General features: G+C 44.2%; 1 protein-coding gene across 9 annotated transcripts in view; it reads right to left on the minus strand.

Moving 5' to 3' along the window:
* Nucleotides 1–24140, minus strand: part of CHCHD6 (coiled-coil-helix-coiled-coil-helix domain containing 6) — a 239866-nt gene that overhangs the window by 98685 nt on the left and 117041 nt on the right. For 5 of the 9 annotated variants that reach the window (XM_032339604.1, XM_032339428.1, XM_032339341.1 and 2 more), the window contains exon 5: nt 11818–11901. The exons of 3 other annotated variants lie outside the window; for them this stretch is intronic. In XM_032339604.1, the coding sequence (XP_032195495.1) occupies nt 11818–11901 (84 nt within the window). Of the gene's footprint in view, nt 1–8015; nt 8658–11817; nt 11902–24140 lie in introns of those variants that run through there. One more of the 9 variants, XM_032339762.1, reaches the window with a different exon arrangement.

Here is a 24140-nt window from a genome sequence, read left to right on the forward strand (position 1 = left end):
AAAAGAGCCCATGTTGCTGAAGGAAAGGAGGCTGGTGCCATTATGTACTGCAGAAAGAAGTGTGCATTGTTACTACCCCTGCTGCACAGCAGTCGGGCAAGGTGTAGCCGCCAAGCCTATCCTTTGGGCTCAGCAACTGTAATTCTAAACATTTTTCCTGAGAAAAGGTAGCTTATAAGGATAAGCCCCCCCTTTTTTTTTTCCTAATAGGAAAAGCCTAAAGCAATGTAACAATGCAGTGATAGAAGAATAGATTATGGCACGTTCATAACAAGGAGTAGTACACAAATAATTAAGTGTAGAAATAGGTTTGATGTGGAAAAATGGTTCAGAATAGACTGTTTCAAAATGGTTACCAAAGAGCATCATGGTTATGTTCCCATTTTTGCAAATACAGGTGACCCCTGAACTATGCGGAGTTTAGGTAGTGATGACCCCTTCCTCCTCCAGAGTTGAAAATCCATGTGTAATTTTCCACTACCCAAAAACTTAACTACTAGTAGCCTATTATTAACCAGAAGCCATACCGATAACACAGTTGATGAACACATACGTTGTATGTTATATGCATTATACGTTCACAATAAAGTAAATTTTAAAAAAATGTTGTTGAGAAAATCATAAAGAAAATACATTTACCATACTGTACAGGAGAAAATCTGTGTATTAAGGGGCCAATACAGTTTAAACCCATGCTATTCAAGGGTCAACAGTATTATAACATAGCCAATATTACCATAACAGAAACAGGTTTTGGCAGTGTCTACCAAGGTGCTAACAATATTACCTCTCTAAGCAAGGGGGTCTGATTTGGCAAATTTGATTTTATTCTTTGGGCTTATATGAAATTTTTGGTTTTTCTACTGTGAACACCTGCTACTTAAGAAGTAAGTATAAGCTCAGTGGGTACAACTGGGTAATTCCCTCGATGCCAAACACCAAAGCAGGGTTTTTATAACAGAGAGGTCTGGTTCCACTGCCAGCACCCCACGCCATGCGGTTATACTCCAAGAACCACCTCCACTTACTGCCATGCACCTAAGCCCAAAGTGCTGCTGACTGCTGTGGGCTGTCATCTGTCCTGATTGCTGAGCCACCATGTCAGACATCTCTGTCTCTCAGGCACTGAGTCTGCTCTGGGGACAAAACAGTGAGTTAGGTGGCAGCCCTGCACAGAAGGAGCAGCAGGAAGTGGTCAAAGAAGGCCTCTAGGGTGATCCTAATGTCAGGAAAGAGGCCATGTGGCCCGAGCATGCCAGGTGGACATGCAGCCAAGACCCAGACCACAAAGCCCTGCAGCCCGGCTCAGGAATCCCAGCTTTCTTCTGAATGCATCAGTGAGGTGTTGATAGGCTTTAGAAATGGTCTTCCTGCAATAAGGAGATAGCAGATCATAGGTGGAGAATCTGGTAAAAAGGATATCACTGGGGAGATGATGGCTTCAGTTCAAGAGAGAGAGGAGCAAGGGGCCACCATTGTGGCAGGAGGACAAAGAACAGGAGCTATGAGCTCAGTAACCGGGACAGGACTTGGTCACCAGGACAGTGGGATGCGCAGAGCACCAAGAGGGAGAGATCAAAGGGTAACCTTGGACTCTGTTTGCAGCATCCCACCATCTTCACAGCCAAGGGCTGAAGGAAAGGCCAAAGGCATTCACCTGATCCAATCAAGCTGATCAAAACGAGGAAGGGAAGAGCCTAGAAGGAAAGGAAAGAGAGAGGCTGCAGAGTGCCTATTTAATTAGAATTATTTGTTTAACTGGGTCTTTTCTAGCAGGGATAGGTGGTAACCCGAATACATGATGGACAGGCACTTCTGGCTCTTCAAGCTGTAAGGACCTATTTAGGAGACTAAATGCGCCTCGGGAAAACCAATAGACAATAACCACGGTGCAGGAAGTGCTGCATGTTAATGCCACTACTACCAGAAATGGTGCAGAAACCACTTCAAGAGGAGACAGAGATTGAGCCCGAGCTTAAAAGGACCCTAGCAACAGTCATGGAGGGAGCGACATAAATCCGCAGCTGTGAACAGTGACTTAACCACCGAGGTTCTCTCCTCTGCCCCCCACCCCTGATCATTTCGCCTCCCAATGAGGTATGCAGCTGGCTCTTTCCTTCTCTGGACCAGGTTCCACACCCTGAAGAAGAAAGATGAGAATATAAACCTGAGGAGTTTTTGCAACAAGTTGCTGGCATAAAAAAAGGGGGTAGGGTCTGTTCTGAGTGACAAAAGATTTGAAAGCCTAAGAACCAATTTTAACATTGCAACTCCAGCGAATCCTGGCTTATAGCCGCAACAAACAAGCACAGACAAAAACACGGGGAAAAGGTATTTTTGAGGAAATCAGGGAAATCAATGTTAATTCTCCGAGGCAAGAAAACAATATTGTAGTTATGTAACAGAATGTCTGTATTTTTCAGAGACACATCCTGAAGTATGTAGTGGGAAATGTCATGGTCACAGGGAGTTGCTTCAAAGCAAAGAACAAAAGAGGAAAAAGAAATAAACATGAGCAAATGTGGCAAAATTGTTAAGTTTGGGGGACAGGCACAGAGAGGTTAATTATACTATTCTACTGTTCTGCTTAATATAAATTCAGATTTATATATATTAATTTATATATATTTATATAAATACATATATTTATATATATTAATATAAATACAGATTTATTTTTTAAAGATTTTATCTATTTATTTGAGAAAGAGACACAGAGAGAGTGTATGTGTGAACCTGAGCAGAGGGAAGGTTCAGAGGGAGAGGTAAAATGCTGGAATCCCAAGCAGACTTCCTGCTGAGAATGGAAGTCCACATGGGGCTCGATGTCACAACTCTGAAATCATGACCTGAGCCCAAACCAAGAGCTGGAAGCTTAACCAACTGAGCCACCGAGGCACCCCCATCGTAGATCATTTTAATACAGTTTCTTTTTAAGATTTTTAAAATTTATTTGAGGGGGAGAGAACATGAGAGAAAGAGAGTGTATGAACAGAGGGATGGGATAGAGGGAAAAAGGAGACTCCCTGCTGAGCAAGGAGCCTGATGCAGGACTCGACCCCAAGACCCTGGGATCGTGACCTGAGCTGAAGGCAAATGCTTAACCAACTGAGCCACTCAGGTGCCCTGTTTTAATACACTTTCAGAGTACTCTGAGCAGCTGCCCTGGGTGGCTGACTGATGAACAACTGACCCCTGCATTTAGGCTGCCTGGGCCCACCTACAGCAAACTGAGGGCTGTGATCCCAAATCAGTCACGTGACCACTGCTGCCCATTTCAAAGCCTGTTTCTTTACCTATACAAAGGGGATGGCAGCGTTCCTACCCTATGGGACTGCCTTGCAGATGTGATAAATGAAAACATGTGATGCGTTTGGGACACAGCTGGCCCTTTGACAGCAAGGATTCACACAAGATCAGCTGTCATTTTATCGCTCAGCTCACTGGGTCACTGTGCAGGCCAAAGGAGGCATTTCAGGTGAGGTGTCTGGCCAGTGCTTTGCGCAGAAGAAATGGTCAGCAAATGTTAGCTATGGAGCACCGAGAAAGCCAGCCTCAGAGATAGACAGTTTTATAGCAATATGCTATCAGTGCCTTTAACTCCCCAAACCACCCTGCAAGATGAGAACTCCTGTTGCTGTTTTATAGACATGGATTCAGGAAGACCTAAATCTTGGACCCGGAGTTGAAGGGCTGTGAAACCCTGTGCCATCCCTTAACCTCTCTGAGGATCCTCGGTTCCATCTACCATGAACACTCCTCCCCACCCACACCTAAGCGACACAACTCAGGCACCACAGGCAGCAGAGAGGAGTAGTGCAGCCTGTCCGCGGGGTCCCTGGCGCAGACATCTCTCCCAGGAAAGCCACAGTCACTCCACATACCCAGCAGAGGTGGTAGTCTCTGCTCCCTCCTCACCTCACAGGTTAGTGTGAGATAAAGAGAGCATTTCCATAAAGATGAGACTATGAGGTACAGAAACACACCGTTAGCAAACAGACGAGAAGGAATGTGCAGAGTAGATACGGGGAATGTGGGACCAGGAGGCAGTGGGAGCGGAGCTGGTGGAGGAGCCAGTGGTGGTGGCAGAACCCAAGATTGAACGGCATCCAGCCCTAGAGCCTGTGATTAACCCTGACTCTCTATGGTGGAAAAACTAAGACTCACAGACACAGCTGCAAGGGACCAGAGTCCTGGTATATTATTAATTAGCTATATGACCTCTGGGGACAATGGGAGCAACAGCAGTTATCTCATTAGATCTGGCTGGTAACAGTAATGGCAGGTACCATTTATACCACGGTTGTATTACAACGGACGAGGTCCTATGTCACGTCCTTTATTATGGTGAAAATGTAATTACTACTGTCCCCATTGTAAAGATGAAGACTCCCAAGGCTCCAGGGCTTAAGTGACTTGATCTTGCCTATAAAGCCAGTGGGTGGTGAAGTTGTAATTCAAACCCGGGTCCCTCCAGATTAAAAACCCAGTGCTTGCAGCTACACCAAGCGATTCTCAAACCATTTAGCTGCCTTAGGGCCTTTTCTTATCTGTGAAAATAATTGGATTGGATCAATGGTTCTCAATTTCTTTGTTTCCCTTCAAAAGACCCGGGTCCCACCAGCACAGGTATAAAAACTGCATTCTCACTAAGAAAGGCTGTCCTAAATCTCCAAGCAGTATGTTCTTTCACTTACCACTTCTAGTACACTGTTGAGAACACACAAAATGGCCATTTTTATGCTGATACCCTTAGGGAAAAGTGGTACTAGCTGGGTAACAGGTGTACAGGTGTCCTTCTTTAGCCACCTGCAGAAGAACTTCTGGACTCAATAATCTTCAAAAGTCTCCTGGGCTCGGAGCTGTTGGGTGTAGAACTGTTCTTCACAGTGATCAGGAGTGGGCTCCTTCCCCACTTGGGCGAATTTCTTGCGGCACTGCTTTTAGGTCACTGTTATCTGTTCCCTCTTCTAAATTCCCACTGCTCTGGCGCCTCTCCCTGCAGGCATGTCACTCTGGGACCACTTGCCATGCCACAGTCTTGCATCCTAAGTGGTGAGCCCCTGCCTGCCTCTGGTACCAACACTGAGCTGACACAAAGCAAGCCTCCCCACACTCAGGAGAAATGCCTGCTGGCCACTCAGAGCACTCAGCGGTCAGCATTTCTTCCAACAAGACATACCACCCACTCACCGTATGGCTGGAAGTCACTCCACCTCCAGAGCTGACTCTCCCCAGTGAAAGCAGCCCTTACCATTGCATGCCCTCTCACCCCCTTGGGGACCTACCTTCCACTGGACCCCTCAGGGACACATTATGAATTCTCCTCCTCCCATAAATATGATCAAATCATTCCCTCTTCAACCACCAATGTTCTCTCTCTCTCTCTCTCTCTTTTTTAAAGACTTTATTTATTTGACAGAGAGAGACAGAGCAAGAGAGGGAATACAAGCAGGGGGAGTGGGAGAGGGAGAAGCAGGCTTCCCACAGAGCAGGGAGCCCAATGTGGGACTCGATCCCAGGACGCTCGGATCATGACCTGAGCCGAAGGCAGACAGTTAACGACTGAGCCACCCAGTCGCCCCCAGTGTTCTCTCTTTGAGGAAACTTCTTGAGAGAGTGGTCTATACCTGCTTCCTCAACTTTCCACACTTACTGCAGCCCTAACCCCACATCCAGCTTCAGTCTCCACGTCAATACTGGAAAGGCTCTCTCAACGCAACTCCCATGTCCTTCAAAGCACAATCAAGAGGCCTCTCCTCTAGCCCTACCCTGGCCCGCAGCATTTGGCACTGCTGACCACATTCTCTCAAATCTTTCTTCCCAAACTGATTCAGGAGGCAGCGTGGCATGGTGGGAAGGGCAGAGACTTAGGGGCTCTGACTTCATCCATCAGCTGCATGGTTTCTGGCAGCTCATTTAACCTGATTCCCAGTTTCTTCATTTGTAAAATGTGTAATATAATCTACCTTGCAGGGTTGCTGCAAGGATTAGCGATAATTTATGTAAAAGAGCCTGGCACATAGCAGATGCTCATAACATCGCGGTGGCTGTCATCTTGTGGGACGCGGAACTCCATGTCTGACACTCTCAATCACCTGCTGGCCATCTCCACCTCATATGTGCAGGTCTGAAATTAAACTCACGACCTTCCCCAAGTGCCATGGCTCACCTGAATTTTTCTCTTTCTCCTAATGGCACCATTATTCTTCCGGACATTCAAGCGCAACTCTTTCTCCAGCTGACAGCTCTCTTCAAGAACTCCCAACATTATCCTAAAGGAGGGCTACAGTTGTTAGCCAGCCATCTGGGTCCTTCAAGATGTGACTCTAATCTATTTTTATAGCTTCCCCACCCACTGCCAACAGTCACATGGGAGCACCTGGGCTGGGGTCTCTGTCCAGAAGCCCCACCTTCTTCACGTCCTGCCTCCATCCTGCTCATTCTCCAAACACAGCTTCCACCACGAAGTCTTCTCCCTCTCCCGGAACCTCCACTGCGTCACTGTTTCCTGCTTGTGCATACACACTTTCCTTTCTTTATTCCTGCTAACATCTACTGGGTGCCTATTCTATGGCAGACACTTCATCCCCAGCCCTTAGTGATGAATCACCCCTGATGAATCAGACCAGCAAGGACTTTGAGCTCCCAGGCCTTCACAGCCTGGAAGGGGAAACAGTCACAGATGCCAACAACCACATGGTAGTGTAGCAAGTGCTAGAACACACAAGGGGCACAGGGCCTAGGGAAGTGCGGAGAGGGGGCAGCAGGTGATAAGGCGAGTGCCTAAAGGCAGGCCTGCCTTCCTCAGCTGCATTCAACTTTGCATTAAGTAGAAAAGCACAAAACCTCCCAGCACAGCTTGATGAATTCTCACCCCTGAATCCACCTGTGGAACTCACACCCACATCAAGAAAGGGAACTTGACCCTACCCCACATATTTACCCTACCGCTACATATTTTCTTCATTACTCCCCCCAAAGGTAACCACTACTCCACTCTCTACCACCACAGATTAGTTCCACTGTGTTTGAACTGCATGTGATATGTCTCTCCAATGTACAGGTATTCTTTTCTGGCCTTCCTGCTTAACGTTCCGTTGGGGACAGTCACCAACATCGCTGCCTGTGGCCACAGCTTGCTCATTGTCATGCCTGTCCAGGCCTCCACTGTGACGATGCCATGATTTACCTATTTCCCTGTTGACATCCTAGCGGCGACTGTGAATGATCCTGCAATGAACGCCCCATTGTTTTTGTTTGGGTTTTCGGGGAACAAACGGACACATTTCTGTTGGGCACAGAACAGCCATGTCATAGGGTATGGTATGCCTGTGTTCAGCTTTAACAGACAATGGTGAACAGTTTTTTAAGGTGGCTTCTCCAATGTAGCCCCCTGCCAGCAGTGTGTGAGGGCTTGGGTTAACCACGGCCTTGCTACCACCTGGTGGTGTCCATCTCCCCGTGCTAACCATTCTACTGAGCATGTAATGGTGTCACCTTATGGCTGTGACTGCATTTCCTTGACATGTGTGAGGCCGGGCCCTGTGCACATGGTCCCGACCAGCGGGCCACCTTCTCTTGTAAAGCAGGAGCCTCCGTATTTAACTCCTCTTCCTCTGCACCCTAGAGCAGCTCCTGTTTTCCTGAACAGACTCTGACTGACACTCCCAGGGACACCAGGCAGGGGGCTGTTTAGTGCTGTCACTGAGAAAGCTGCAGGCTTGGCAGGATCACATGACGGTTGTTCCTTAAATAAAGAAAGCCAGAGTAGAAGCAAAGAGGAAAAAATGGGAAAGGGGCTGACTGTTCACATATCAATGTTGGGATGACATGTGCACCCAATGGGAGCAGAAACAGAGATTTACACTCTGGGGTAAAGAGCCTAAGATCCAGGAAGAACCCACATACTTCTCAAGTTCTTCCTTTCTCCCTGCCTCCAGTCGGTAACGCTAGACCCCCAAAATGCCCTCCCCACTTTGCAGTTGCTGAGTTTGGAAAAGGTGAGACCATTTTTATAGGGCTGGCATGTTTGGTCACGGGAAGCTGGCACTCAGGCATCCTCCCACCTGGGGTCCTATTCCTCACCTCTCCCTCCCCTACCAAACTGTGCCGTGAATTCCCTGATGCAGGAACCACAACTGTTGGAGCTATCTCTAGGCACTGAGTGGAATTAAATGAATATGGAATTAGTGAATGGCTATGCATTTATTAAAGAAGGGGAAAAAGGATAGAAATGACATGAAAGAACTGAATACTTCTACATCAGACACTCGTACACAAATGACCACTCATCCTCCAAACAACTGGCATGTTAGTCTTCAAATTCCCGTTCCAAAGATAAGAAAGCTGAGGCTTTAGAACTCCCATTACTTGCCCAGAGTCAGAAGGCTGGAAAATTATTGAGGCTGAACTAGGACTCTATCGCCGGCTCGTTCTCCACCATCTCCCCGACTTGGCTCTGTGGTTGAGGGCAGAAGACACACTCTTGGCCAGCTCAATGACTGTCAGGTTCAGAGCCACCTGGCACCTGGGCTTCTTTCTACCAGAAGATGGTAGACGCTGCTGGTTCTGATGGGGCACAAGTCACCCGTAGCCCCAAGATAGCAGAATCCAAGGGGAGTAAGGGTGAAGTCCACTCCCAGTTCTTCAGTTTCCTATAGGAAACCACAGAGAGCAGCTGAGCAAAGGCTCTGGGAGGCCAGTTAAGTTGGCAAGAGGTTCAGCAGCCATGCCTCTGACAGTCAAGGTGGTACACAGTTTCACCTCCTGGACCCTACACCCAACATACAGAAATGGAAAATGGCCCTGTCTTCTAAGACTATCAGGTATGTGAGAAACACATGAGAAAAGCCCAGTGAAGCCCAGAGAGGAGGCTTCTGCATCCCAGAGAGCAGCCACCCACTGATGATAAAATCTATCTCAGCACGCATACATCCGTGCATGTGTGCACACATTCACCCATTAATCCAAACCTGAAGTGTTAGGACTTGAAAGACAATTGCCAGTAACCACTGCACACTAGAGAGAGGAGCCAGCTCTTGCTAGGCACTGGCCCATGCCAAAACCTTTCAGACATTACCTCCTCTAACATGCAGGTGCCTTAGGCACCCGCATCTCCATTTTACAGACAAAGAAACGAGACATGAGGAGGCACAGTGTGGCCACAGAGGGCAGGGGTGCAGGGCCGCATGTGGGCCCTGGGCCAGGGTGAGCAGGTGCTTCTCCCGGCCCACAGCTTGCGTGTCAACACCATGTCTGGGGTTTGCTCCCAGGTGCCATAAGACCCTCACCAGGCCCCAGCACCCCCAGCAGCTCACTGCTCTCTGTGATGAAAGGAAAAACACTCCTCACTTAGATCTTGCAGTGTGGGCGTGAGGAACAATTACTCAGGAAGATTATAAAGCATAGGAGCCCTACAAAATATGATTTCCACACTCAGAAATAATCATCTAGGGAATAAATACTGTAGTACAAAGGGGTCAAGATGTCTCCTCCCCCTTAAAAATGAGTCTGGATTCTGCACAGGACTTCCCTACCTGCCAATCACAGTGGACCAGCACTCGAAAACAGTGTCCTCCAGGCAGAAGGGCAGCAGGGTTCCAGCTGAGAAGCAAGTGGACACAGCATGGTGCCCCCATGAGCCCAGGCCTCTGTGACCCCCATCCCAACCTTTCCTGGCCCCTAACCACACTCTCAACTATTTTGGATGGTCGACGATGATTCAGCAGCTGTTCCAAGTTTCCCCTAGAACAGGTTTCCACCATCAATTTCTAAACTTAAGAGGAAATAGGAAAAAAAAGAAAAGAAAGGAGGCTTCTGATTGGAAGGCCCTTAAGCTGTGTGTACAGAAGCTGAAAATGTCAAGGTCTGAGAGTATTCAACAAATGAAAGCAGAATTATATAAAAGCAACAGCTAATAAAAAAGACTGTCGGATGCCATGTTCTTCATCTTCCCAACCATTACGGGAATAAAATTATCCACGGAGAAGATGGAAAACCTTTCTCAAGACTGGTACGATTAAGGCTTAGGACGGTGCCTCTTTGCTCCCCCTTCTTCAGTGCTGCCCCTTCCCCTCCACCCCCCTCACTCCATCTCCCTCACCAATCTCGAGTTCCCGGGATGTTGGAGGTGCTTTCCTTCTGTATGTTATCCAGCAAAATCCTAGTATGTAAGAGTCAGGCAGGTGATCATGTTTTTGCACCTCCTTCTGGAAGCATTCAATAACTTCACGATCATGTAGAAAACCTCATTTTAGAAAAAGCCCACATCTGTGTATGGAAGGAGTTGAGGCTTCCCTGTAGGATGAAGGGGAAGAACAGATGAGAAGGAAGGACTCATCCAGGAGAATCTCCTTCTTTCAGCAGAGAACTGGGCAGAAGGAGGAGAGCCACAGTGGGGATGAGAAAGGAGAGTGACAAGGGGAAAACAGACTTGAGACAAAACAACAACAACAACAAAAAAAACACCCCAAAAATCAAAAAAAGCACTGTAAGGCTTCTACCCTTCACTCCAAGCAGACATATGCACACATGCTTCCAGGAGTCAAACCAAGAGAGGGAAAAGCAAGAGGAGCGCAGCAGGAGACCGCAGAACTGCACACATAACAACACAAAAAAAAATCTGCGCTCATGAACATATGGGCAACTGTGATAATTAGAGCTATGGCTTGTGGAATGTTTTTACCCTTTTCCAGGATCTCAAATCACAATCCTTGTCATTACAGCTACAGTCAAACCTAGGCAGGAGGCTGTTCCAAGAAACCTCTCCTTGTTAAGGACCACCTCTGTAAGTGGCTTGGGGTACCCTGCTGACCTTCAGGACAATGCTTCACCAGTGGGCGGTGCTGGGTATTCACAAGACAATTCTGGTGTCGCCTAAACACCCTACAGGAGGTGGACCAGAGTGTCCCGGGAGCGAGAAGGAGCATCCCTCCTGTCCTCAAGGCCTGGAAATCCAGAAATCCACGTTTCCATCAGCCTCCCCTGTGCCATGCCATAGGAGAAAACCCCTACGGAAATCAAGCCCCTCAGGCAAACTGTCAATTTCAAAGCTCCAAAGCGTGACAAACGATTCATAAAGATTTGCCTGCAATAAGCTGATGGCTCAGGTTGCCTGGCATGCAGTCACAGGCAGGAGGAAGAACAATTTTTTTAAAACCTCCCAACCATCTCCTTCCATGTTTTAAGCCGTTTCTTTGAAAAAAATCTGTCATGATCAACAAATTAAGCCCCCCCCCAAAGTAAGCAAGTTACCAAATGAATTTTCAAGAGTCGTTGTAGGCGTTAAAAAAAAAAGAAAAAAAAAAGGGAATGATGCTATGTCTTTCAATCTCATTCATTTCAAAGGCTTATCCTAGAAAAGTAGGGAGTGTGTAGCCATGGTGCACTTTGATCTCCCCGACTCCCAGGAGAAAATCAATAATACAACTTTAATATATTTGTACAGCAAGACTTCACGTTATTATTATTTTTATCCAATGCAGCTTAACTAAAGTCAGAAAGGTAGGCTAGGTCTCAGCACCGCCCTGTGGTGAAAGTGATTTTTTTTTTCTAAAAGGGAACTATAGCACAGCCAGCCGCATTCACAAAAAGCGGGCCAATTAAAAACCAATTATCTCTGTGAAGACAACTTGTAGAAAGGGTGGGGGTGTGTTGTTTGCCAGGCACAGGAGGGCAGGTCCACAGCAGGGGACTGGCTGCTGGGGCGACCAGGGGAACCTGGAGTGCAGGCTCCTCTCTCCCAAACGGCGGCAGTGGACTCTGGTCAGGGGATTTCAGGACCTGGCTCCCAAAGGCGGCTGACAGGAGCCTTACCTTCCTCTCAATGCGCCCCAGCTGCTCCTTACAGAAGGTGTCACGGCGGCTCAGCTCTGCCTCCCGGCTCTCCAGCTCCCTGGCCTAGTTTGAAGAGAACAAAGCCCACGTTAGAGGCAGCAGCTGGGCTGAGTGTGAGCTCTGGGGAGAAACCAAGGGGGTTCTGTTCACAGAGGCACTGGCCTTGTGAGAAGCAGAATCATGAGTTGAAAACCTATGCTATGCTAGACCACTTACGTACCCTGAAGTGCTAAGTTTCCACCAGAGGGCTTCGAGGTGGGTAGCTGCTGGAGTCATTTCACAGAAGGCCAGCACTCACATTTATGGAGTGCTGACCGTGTGCCAAGTACTGGTCCAAGGGCTTCCCACAGAATTTCTCACTTGACCCTCAAAACACCCTGGAAAGGTAGGCAGGAGTATTATGATGCCCCCATAGGCGAAGAAATGGAGAGGCTAAGTGACTATCTCAGATCACAGGTATGAGGGAGGAACTAGGGTTTGAGCCCCAGCAGGTGCAGGGCCTGACCACAGAACTGCACTGCCTCCAGGCCACACAGCCTAGAAGGGCCAGAGCTGTCCCCTGGCCACAGAGTTCTCACCCTGGCACCAGACCATGCCACAGACTCACGCATGAGGTCCCAGAGACGGGGATACCAGACTGCCCTTCTTCTGGACAGGTAAAATCTCTGCTTCAGGGGTCAGATATCCGAAAGGTGAGCAGTGTCAGAACCCCAGAACCCTACAGCTGGAGAGAACAGCCCACCCAACAGGGAACAAACAGAATGGCTGGTGCACATGGCTGAGGACAAACCGCCTCCCGAAGGTTACAGTTAGGCTGAGGGGCTTGGCTAACCAGGGCAAGCAACCTGGAGCTAGCACACTTGTGGTTGAACCTGCCCACCCTTAACTAGTTGGGTGAGTGAGTTCCAGCTTACATGGGTACCATATACAAGCTTAAAGCAAAAGTGCCTGACCCACAGGACTGTATGGAAACTCCTACAGAAATGGGTGGGGTCACAGCAGGCCTCCAGTAAGGGATCCTGCATCCTAGCAGTGTCCTGCTGCCTGGGACACCCATGGCCCTGGAGCCTCTCAGGACCTCTGCAGGATACAGCCCCAAGGCCTGACCCCACGCAGGATCTGAGAAGCCCAGAGGGCTGGCTCAGTGCTCATGCAGAGAAGTAATGCCCTCTGATCACTGTCCACCCCATGGAAGGGCCCAGTAAGCTCCAGCCCCATTTCAGGCTCCTGTTTCATGTAATTATCATGACCCCAAGAGCACAGAGCTAGTCCATGATGGAGGCCAACCATGGATGTAAGCTGCCGAGACTCCAAGTCCTGAGCTGATTCCTTCAGACCACACCATGGTGTTGGTATGTGGGTTTGAGCTGTTCAAAAAGACTGAGTAGGACAAGAATCAATGTTTTTGAAAGCCCATTTCATTGACCATGCTGCTCCCCTGATGTAAAAATTTTCTAAAGCCCAGCAGGGGGCCAGTAATGAAGAGCCAAGCACAGGGTGGCAGCAACTCCTTTCCCTGAGGAAAGGCTTGGGTTTAGCGGACTTGGCTGTGCTCAGGAAGACCCGGCCGGCAGGGCTTGGGTGCCGGCTGACAATCTGAGAGTCACGCTCTACTACTGGTCCCACCATTCACTGGCTTGAGCAATGTGTTATCCTTTTCTTGGGTCTGTCCCCTTACCTGCAGAAAGGAGAACAGAGCAGAAACTTGGCTCCTGAAGCTGCTGTACAAGATCTAAAAATGCCAAGAAGGCTTCTGGAATGGTTGTGGAATGCCAACACTTCAGAAGAGCTAAATACAAACAGTGACACTGAATGCTGGGGATTTCTCACAGGATTGCCTAGGCAGTGTCCCAGGAATGGGAGCATGGCTAATCCGTGCTGGCTCTGCACAGCCATCTGGGGCCCCAACCTTACCGTCCCTGGTACAATCAGAAGAGAAACGGTCTGACACAATGAAGCAGCCAGTGCAAGAGCATCTCCCGGGACTCTGGACTTGCCATCTTCTGGCCAACAGTCCCAGCCACCCGGAAAGATGACAACTGAAAGCAAAACTGCCATAAGGCTCTTCTGCTGCCATTCACTTGAGGTCAGTGGGACAGTAGATGAGGAGGCCACCCTCCCTCCCGCGGACACATCAGGCTGCTTCCTCTGGGCAGCGGCTCCAGGAATGCTCAGCTCATGGTTCCTGGGCCTGAGCCAGCATGGGAGTCTGTGTCAGAAACGGGATGCAGAGCTAAGGCTCCAGGCAAAGCTGCCCAACCATGGAGGCTTCCTCAGGTCACAGAGAAACAGTTCATACACAGGAAGAAACACTGAGGATATGGGGTTCTCCTTTTACAGCCATGCCAATCAGCAACACCACTAAGCTGATAGCAAGCAAGGACGTGATTAACTGTTTAGAGGGCTAGGAGTCTGTCTCACCCCCTGTGAAGGAAGCTCCCATGAGAAGAGCCTGGCCTGCCTGGGAATATCCCCAAAGCCTTCGCCTCCATCACAGCGAGCCGGCAAGGTGGCAGCTTCACTGGCTCTGCCCAATCCACCAACAGGCAACACCCACTGACCCCGTTCATCTCTGAGATTTATAATGAAACCCGATGACAGGAGGGGAAAAGGGGCTGTGGCAATGAATGTGTTACCAATGCCTGGCTGTCAGTGCCTGGCCAGGAGCAGGGCCTCCACAATGCTGCTGGGGTGAATGAAGGCGGGCCTCAGACACCCTGGTCACTCTGCATAGCTGCCATCATCCAACATGTGAGGCCACACAGCAGGCACCCCGCAGCATGGCCGTGGAATTAAGGAGACGCTGGCAGGCTTCACTGACTGATTCAGTAATTTATCAGAACATTATTGGGCGCCTACCATGTGACAGACACTATCGCAAAGGGGTTGCGGATACAAAAGGGAAAAGAGAAAGAGTTTCTGTTCTCATGGAGATCAGAAGATCCCAGTGGGAGAGACAAATGTGTGTGCAGAAAAATAAGATAATTTTAGAAAGGGATATGTGTTGGGGAAGCCACAGGCAGAATAACTTGTGGGGTAGTGGGTTGTTATTTTCTCTAAGGAGATTTCCAAGCCAGGCTTCTGGGGAAAAAAAACACTGAGTAAAGTTTGCTGTCTCCGATACAAAGGCAAAATATCACCGTTGTGAAGATCTACTTGGTGGATTACAGTCTTTGAATGGGGAATTGAAAGGAATCTTCAGTGATTTAGTCAAGGACTTCCTCTAGTCAAGAGAGCACAGTGAGTTCACACTTTGATGCATCTTCCCTGTTCTAAACACATAGTAAGAAGAGATAAAACAGAAGAACCGGAGACCAAAAAGACATGGCCAGGTTCAAAAACAAGATTAAAACGTCCAGCAGAACAGGAATGCAAAGCAGTAGGTGAGGCTGAAGCCACAGCCCTGCTGGGCTCTGAGTCTGGAGTCAGTGGAGACAGCCAGAACAAAGCCTGCCCCATAGAGCAGAAGGACTGGAGCCAGTCTTGCCACCTGGAACCCAGGGCTCCCCCGGAATGAGAAGCTGACCAAAAAAATTCCGGAAGACTCCCGTGTAGGGCTGAGGTTCAGTCCATGGGCTGCAGCTTCAGTCCACTCAGCCCCAGGCTACAAATGAATCAAGTCCCCTGCTCAGGTCCCAGTTCTGCAGCACTAGTACCACCACAGGGAGGGGCCTCAGAAGGCCACGGTCACACGTGTCCCTGAATGTGGGTGGCAGGTATAGACCACCAGAAAAATATTAGGCAGGGAGAAACAAAAATGACAGAGAAAACAAAGCAAAGTAAAACAAGACAAAAATCAAACTTCCTACTCAAAATGTACCTGCAAACCAAATCCCAAATATGTGAAGAAATGTGATGCTTAGAAATAAATCAGCAATAAAATCAGCAAATGGAATACGAATTCACTCCAGATGAAATTAATTTTATGGGACATCATGACAAAGGATTTTTAAAAACTTTTTATTATGCAAAAATAAAACACAAGACAGAATAATTTAATAAAACTCCAGATAGCCATCGCTAAGCTTCAAAATTTATAGACTAAAGGAAATCTCGTTTCACCTATATTCCCTACCCCCAAATTTCTTACAGCAGATCATTTCACCAGCACATACTTCAATATATTTCTCTAAAAGATAAGGGCTTGTATTTTCCTAAATCAAACCACAGTACCACTGTATACCCCACCAAATTAATTCCTTAACATATCAAATATTCAGCCAGTGTTCAAATTTCCAACTGATAGAGGATTTTACTTTTTTTTTTTTTTTTTTTGGTTTTTATTTATTTGAGAGAGAGAGGGAGCATGGGGGTGCAGAGCCAAGAGGAACAGGGAGCAACAGACTCCCCACTGAGCAGGGAGCCTGATGTGGGGCTCCATCCTGCGACTCCAAGATCATGACCTGAGCCTAAGGCAGATGCTTAACTGACCGAGCCACCCAGGCACCCCAATAAGGGATTTTAACAATACATGTTTAGGGTACTCAAAAAATAAATGAATTTCTGATTTAAAAAGAAAAAATTACGAAACGCGAACAGGAAAACCCCCAAGCAGGTAAATACTATGAATTTAAATTTCTTCAAAATAAAAAATAAAATGGATAAGACAAACCCTAAATGGAGGGCAGTAAGGTGGAAATTAGGAAATTAAAAAGTAGCACAGAAATGTGATCCAGAATGTTGCAACAGAAGATAAAGATAAAATGTACAAAAGAGGAGCTGAAAAACTTGAAAGACAAACTGACAGACTCCAACCAATGTCTAATAACTATTTCAGAAGAGCCAAAAGGGATGGCAGAGAAGAGGAGGTGGAGGAGGAAGATGAAGGAGGGAGACGAGAGGAAGGAGGAAGACAGACGTTAGAGCAGAAGGCAAGGGAGGGTAGGGGAAGGTCAGGTAAAATGAGGTGGGGAAGGGAGCAAGATGTAGCAATAAGGAGAAAGCTGGGGTGGAGGGGAGGAGGAGAAGATATAAACAGAAAAAAAAAATTATAAAAAAATTTATTAAAAAAAATTTATAAACAGAAAATCCCAAATAAAATTAAACGTCAGTTGGCACAACAAATATGTGGTAGACAGCTTCTGAAATGGTCCCCAATGATCCCATGTCCTGATACTCATGTCTTTGTGTGATGCCCTCCCCTTAAGTATGGGCTACACCTAGTGACAAACTTCTTGTGGGGGAGGGGCAGAGGGAGATAGAGAATCTTAAACAGGCTCCATGCCCAGTGCAAGCTAACAAGCTGACAAAGGGCTCCATCTTACCACCCTAAGATCTTGACCTGAGCCCATACCAAGAGCCTGAGGCTTAACCAACTGAGCTACCTTGGTGGCCCCTCGTGACAAACTTCTAATGAACAGAATCTGGCAAAAAGTGATAGAATGTCACTTTCCAATTGCAAAGAAATAGTGATTTTTGTCTTTCTCATCCTCTTTCCCTTGCTCACTTTAAAGAAGCAAGCTTCCATGGTGTGGGCTGCCCTATGGAGATGCCCACACAGTAAAGAACTAAAGGAGACCTCCAGCCAACAGCCAGAAGAACTAAATCCTGCCAACAGATGCATGAGGGAGCACAGAAGCATCAGAGAGCATGGAAGCAGAGCCACCCTGAACCCTCAGATGAGACTGCAGCCCTGAGACAGAGGCACCTGGGTAAGCTGTGTCCAGATCTCTGACTTACACTCTTTGAGAGAGTAAATCTTTATTGTTTTAAACCACCAAAGGTTATAATTTCTCAATTGAGAATAGACAATGAAAACAAAATGTGAATTGATTAATCTCATCTTTTTAAGAGAAAATGATTCTCACTTCGGATAAAAGAAAGAAAAAGAAAATCTAACTATATGCCATTATAAGACACCAAGCCCCCACACTAACAATCTTATAGAACTAAAGAAAACCCTTCACGGGACATCTATACTGCAGTGTATACTGTTTGTTTACACAAAAGGTTGAGCAAATATTCCATCAAAAATATAAACACATAGACACACGAAAATAATGACCTACAATAAAGAGAAATACTTGATGGAATCAGACGTGACAATGGTCCAGATGTTACCAGTGACACAGAGGGACTTTGAAAGAACTATGATCAATATGTTAAAGAATCTAACAGAGAAGGGTAGACCCCATGTGTGAAAAGAGGGAGAATTTTCACAGGGATCGATGAGGACTCTCTGGCCTCCATTATTTATGATAAGAAATAAACTATTAATATTATTGAGGATCCCCTGCATGTGATGAATTGCTTCTATCCTGTTACTTTCAAGAATTCTCTTTTTGACTTTGGTGTTCAACAGTTTGGTTATGATGTATCTAGGTGTGAAAAACTCTTTGGGATCTCCTTGTGCACAGCCTTACACATTCATCCAGCCTTCTAGATTTCCAGGAATATGCTGGAGCTTTTCAAAGTCTTCTATGAACATCTTGTTATCTAGCTTTTTTTTTTTATGATGTTGTTATTTTGATAGGGATTGCATTAAATGTGTAGATTGCTGTGGGCAGTATGGACATTTTAACAATATTTGTTCTCCCAATCCATGAGCATGGAATATCTTTATAATTGTTCATGTCATCTTCAATTTCTTTCATCAGTGTTTTATAGTTTTTGGAGTACAGATTTTTTTCTTCTTTGGTTAAGTTTATTTCTAGGTATTTTATTATTTTTGGCACAACTATAAATGGGACTGTTTTCTTAATTTCTCTTTCTTCTGTTCATTATAAGGTTATAGAAATGCAGCAGGTTTCTGTATGTATTTTGTATCCTGTTACCTTACTGAATTTACTTATCAGTTCTAGAAGTTTTTTGGATGAGGCTTTAGGGTTTTCTATATCATGTCATCTGTAAATAGTGAAAATTTTAACTTCTTTACTAAGTTGGATGCTTTTTATTTATTTTTCTTGTCTAACTGCTGCAGCAGCTAGCACTTCCTATGTTAAACAAAAGTGGTGACAGTGGACATCTTTGTCTTGTTCCTCATCTTAGGGGAAAAGCTCTCAGTTTTTTACCATTGAGTATGATCTTACCTGTGAGTGTTTTTTCTTTTTTTTAAGCTTTTGATTTATCCTATCGTTTGCCCAAACTGTTATCCCCCTCCTCAAGCAGTCATGTGCTCAATAGTTGCCTCTGGTTGTTTCCACTGGACAACATCTGAGTCTAGTCAAGTAACAACAGCCTTGCAAGTGGGTTCTTCCAGGAACCACTGGACAGGAAAAATAATGACAACTCTCTAGGTTTGGGACTTTAAAGAATTCTAACCCTTCTCTGCCCTGTCCAGTGGTTGTCAGGCTGCTGGTTTTTACTATGATTGTGGCTGTTGGTTTTCAAAGTTACTGCTTAGCTGGGGAAAGGAGACTGGGGATAAGACTATTTAAAATGCCACAAAAATCACTATTCTTACTGAGATTCACCATTTTTCTTGAACGAATGATCCTAGATTGCTGTAAGCCTTTGGTTAGTTCGGGGAAAAAAGACTGAGCATTTTCATAGCTTTTACAGAATGGAGAATTTTCAGAGGTCCTTACTCCACCATTTTTACTGACACTACCCAAAACTACAAAATAGAACCAAATGGAAATGCTAAAAATGAATTTCTAGCATGCTATGGCATGAAATCGTAGGTTTATTAGAAGACTGGACAGAAGATAGAATCAGTGAACTTAGAAACAAGTCATTAGAAATTATCCGAATTAAAACACAAAGAGACAAAGCATGAAAAATAAAATTGAACAGGGCACCCAAGACCTACAGGACAACATAAAATGGTACAGCATATATTTAATTGGAGTCCAGGTAAGAGAAGAGAAAAACAGGGCAAAAGAATGAAGAGATAAAGGGCAAGAACTTTCCAAAGTTAATTAAAGACAACAAAGAACAGATCTGAGAAGCTCAGAAAAACCCCAAGTAGAATGCTTTTGTAGAATTCTTAAATAATTCCTGGAGAAATGGAATATTTTTTTAACATAGACTGTCATAAGTTTGAAAAAACAAGTAATTTCTAGCACCACCTCTAAAAAAGCAAAAAAAGGTCACAAATAAAAAGTCAGCTGAGAGGATAAAATGGAATTCTTAAAATATACTGATTTCGTCTCCACCCGCTCCCTACAAGACTCCCTAGAAACAGAGGAACAAAACACAGCTAGAACAAACAGAAATTGAACATCAAGATGGTAGATTTAAATCCAGCCACATCAATAATCATATTAAACAAACAGGTTTAACTCCTTATATTAATTTCCTATTTGCAGTTGTAAGAAATTACCAAAAACTTAGTGGCTTAATACACACATCTATTTCCTCTGTTTCTAGAGATCAGAAGTACCAAATGAGTCTTAACTTGGCTAAAATCATGGTGTTGGCAGGGCTGTTTATTTCTGGATGCTCTAGGAAAGAATCTATTTCCTTACCTTTCCAGCTTCTAGAGGCTGCATTTCTTGGCTCATGATTCCACATCACTCTGACCTCTGCTACCATCATCACACCTCCCTCCTTGAATCTCCCACATCTATCTTTCCTTGATAAAGACCCTTAAGATTACATTGGACCCACGTGGATAATATAGGATAAAATCCCATCACATATCCTTAACGGTAGTCACATCCGCAAAGTCCTTTTTATAATGTAAAGGAATATATTCATGGGTTTTGGAGATTAAGAGGTGAGTATCTTTGGGGGACCACTGTTCTGCCTACCACACTGACCAGTGAGAGGCAAAACTCTAATGATATGTTATGGATTAAAAGTATATATTTTAAATATAAAGAAACAAATGGGTTAAAAAAAAGAATGGAAAAAAGATATATCAAGCAAACACTAAGTACAAGAAAGCTGGTGTAGTTATATCAAATAAAAGAGAATTCAAAACAAAAAATATTATCAGATATAAAGAGGAGCAGTTCATAAACATAAAGGAGACAATTATTCAAGAAGAGATAACAATTATAAATGTGCATGCACCTAAAAACAAAACTCTCAAATACATAAAAATTCAACTGACTAAAGAATATAAACAAATCCATAGTTGAAGATGTTAGCATCCCTCTCTCCAAATATTGACAGAACTAGACAAAAAAATCAACAAAGATACAAAAGATACAGACAATAACAACATGATCAATAACAATCCAACATGATCTAATTGACATTATACATTACTCCATGCAACAACTACAGATACACATTCTTCCTACTTGAACATGGAAAAGTTCTGAACATAGACCTTCTCCTGGGCTACAAGAAATGTAAACAGATGAAATCAAACAAAGTATCCTCTATGACTGAAAAATTATTAAATTAGAAATTAACAAACAGCAAGATGCCTAGAAAATCCTCAAATGTTTAGCAATTAAACCTATTACTCAAGAATCCATGAGTCCTACCCGGGAGGAAAATTAGTATTGAAAAAGAGACTTGGGCATGATAGAGATGATCAAATTAGCATACAAGGATTCCAACATAGCTACGATAAATACTTTCAAGGATTTAAAGGACAATGTGAACATAATGAAATAAATGGAAACTACTAAAAAGAATCAAAGAGAAATTTGTGAGAAATGTAAAAGGCTATAAAGGAAAGGCTAAAAAACTGAATGCTACCCTCAGTGACTGATGGAAAAATTTCAATATCAACTGGTAACACATATAAAATTGGATTTGTGGGGAAGGTAGAAGAGGAGAAGGTAGTAGGAAAGTATCTGAATATCTGAAGAACAATGAATGAAAAATTTCTAGATGAGTTAAAAAGTATAAACTTACAGAGCCATTACGTTTAATTACCAAAAGAACCAATAAATACAATGTGATAAATGCTCTAACAGACATGTATAAACTGTATACCTATAAGTATAAGATACATAATTTCCTCTGATTTACAAAACAAAGTAGATTTAACAACAACAACCAAAAAACTCACCCCAAAGAATTTTGCTGCCCAGATGACTTCACACTGATTAATGAAAGAAATCACACCATTTCTAAGCAGACTCTTTCAGCAAATAGAAGAAAAGGGAACACAGTCCAGTGTATTTTATGAGACTATTATAATTATAATAGCAAACCAGACAAGGGCATTACAAGAAAAGAAATTCACAGACCAGCATTACTTAAGAAAAGAGATGTAAAAATCCTTAACCAAAAAAAAAAAAAAAAAAAAAAAAATACCCCATGATCAACCGGGATGTATGCCAGGAGCCCAAGGTTGTTTTAACATATAAAAATCAATCAACATACTTACCACATTAACAAATAAAAGGAGGAAAATCATGTGATCATTTCAAATGGATTCAGGAAAAGCATTTGAGAAAATAAATACCCATTTATGAAAAAAAACTTGCCGTAAAATAGTAACAGAAGGAAATTTCCTTAACTTGATGAAAAGCAGGTACAGAAAACCTACAGATGATTATTGGTGAAATATTGAACAATTTTCCCCAAATATTGCAAAGAAGTTAATATGGACTTAGAAGATTTGAATAATAAAATTAATAAGATTGAGCTAATAAACCTAATATTTACATTCTTTTTAGAGCTGAGTGGAATATTTGCAAAAATCAAATACTCTTCTAAGACACAACCACAAAGGGGCGCCTGGGTGGCTAAGTGGGTTAAAGCCTCTGCCTTCAGCTCCGGTCATGATCTCAGGGTCCTGGGATCATGATCTCTGCTCGACAGGGAGTCTGCTTCCCTTCCTCTGTCTCTGCCTGTGTGTGATCTCTATCTGTCAAATAAATAAATAAAAATCTTAAAAAAAAAAAAAAAAAGACACAGCCACAAAAATAAATGAACAAATTTCAATGTATCAATATCATACAGACCACATCTCTGATGAAAATACAATCAAATTACAAATCAATAATAAAAAAGGCAGTTAAAAATGGATTTGGTAATATGCCTTCCTAAATATAACTCATAGGCTAGGCCAAAAATAACAAGAGAAATTTCAAAATTAAAAAGAAATAATGAAAGTTCTACATTTAAAACAAAAAATGTGACATAGCTAATAAAGTATCTGAGAGGTAAGTTAATAACTTTAAGTACTTTCTTTAAAAAAAAAAAACAGACAAGGGGGCACCTGGGTGGCTCAGAGGGTTAAGCCTCTGCCTTCAGCTCAGGTCATGGTCCCAGGGTCCTGGGATCGAGTCCCACATCGGGCTCTCTGCTCAACGGGAGGCTGCAACGGGAGCCTGCTTCTTTCTCTCCCTCTGCCTGTCATTTCCTCTGTTTGTGCTCTCTCTCTGGCAAATAAATAAATTAATTAAATTTAAAAAAAAAGACAAAAAAATTTCCTCCTTTCATGTACAAATAAAATGACTCAAATTAAGTGACTTGCTCCAGGTCACCCAGATGTAGGGTGAGGAAGACAAGGTTCCTGACTCCCAGTTCACCAACCTCACAACACTTTGGGACCACATCATCCCCTCCTGAACTGTGTGTTTTAATAATGTCAAATCACTGGCTGATCATCAAACTGGATGCCTTTAACCATATTAAAACAGTGCTCCTTAAACACTGAGAGCACATTTGAATCACCTGGGATTTTGATAAATACAGATTCTGAATTATAGGTCTGAGATGAGCCCAAGATTACACATTTCTAACAAGCTCCCGGGTCATGTTACTTTGAGTAACAAGGCACTAGATCACACCTACACTTAGATAAATGACGATTATAATGGCATCTCAAAGACACAGCAAGATCCATGATGGGTCTAAATTATGTACCACATAACCCTTCCTTCAAATTAATGATAATGTACTCCAATTTTAAGAGATGATCTAGGATAATGGTTTAGAGAGCAGGCTTTGGAGGTAGAAGAAACTAGGTTTGAATTCTAGATCCATCACTTCTTACCTAGTGACTCTGGTCCAGTCAGAACTTGTCTAAAATAGTTTCCCAATCTGTACAATGGAGAGATTAACACCATCTACATTCCATGAGATTGTTGTGACACCAAATGATATCACCAGCTAAAAGCATTAAATGCAGTATATGGTACACTATAGTTAAAAAAATAATAATAAATGGCAACCAAGAATGATTAGCATGATAATAAAAGGGTTCTTGTTAAATATCCAACCAGAAAAGAAAACACACCTACAACCACCACAATGGATAAGAGGTTTCTAATGTAAAAAGGTAAATCTCAAGGACAAATACAACTTTGAGATGATCTGAGATAATGTCTGCATCTGCACTGACACCAAGATGCTCAAAGACATTCTATGTCAGCCTCCCGCTCACGTAGGCCACACACCAGTGTTCGTTTTCCCTCATTAGTCCTGTATGTTTTCCTTCTCCATGT

Source organism: Mustela erminea, chromosome 1 (assembly GCF_009829155.1).
Source record: "Mustela erminea isolate mMusErm1 chromosome 1, mMusErm1.Pri, whole genome shotgun sequence".
NCBI classification, from domain to species: domain Eukaryota; kingdom Metazoa; phylum Chordata; class Mammalia; order Carnivora; family Mustelidae; genus Mustela; species Mustela erminea.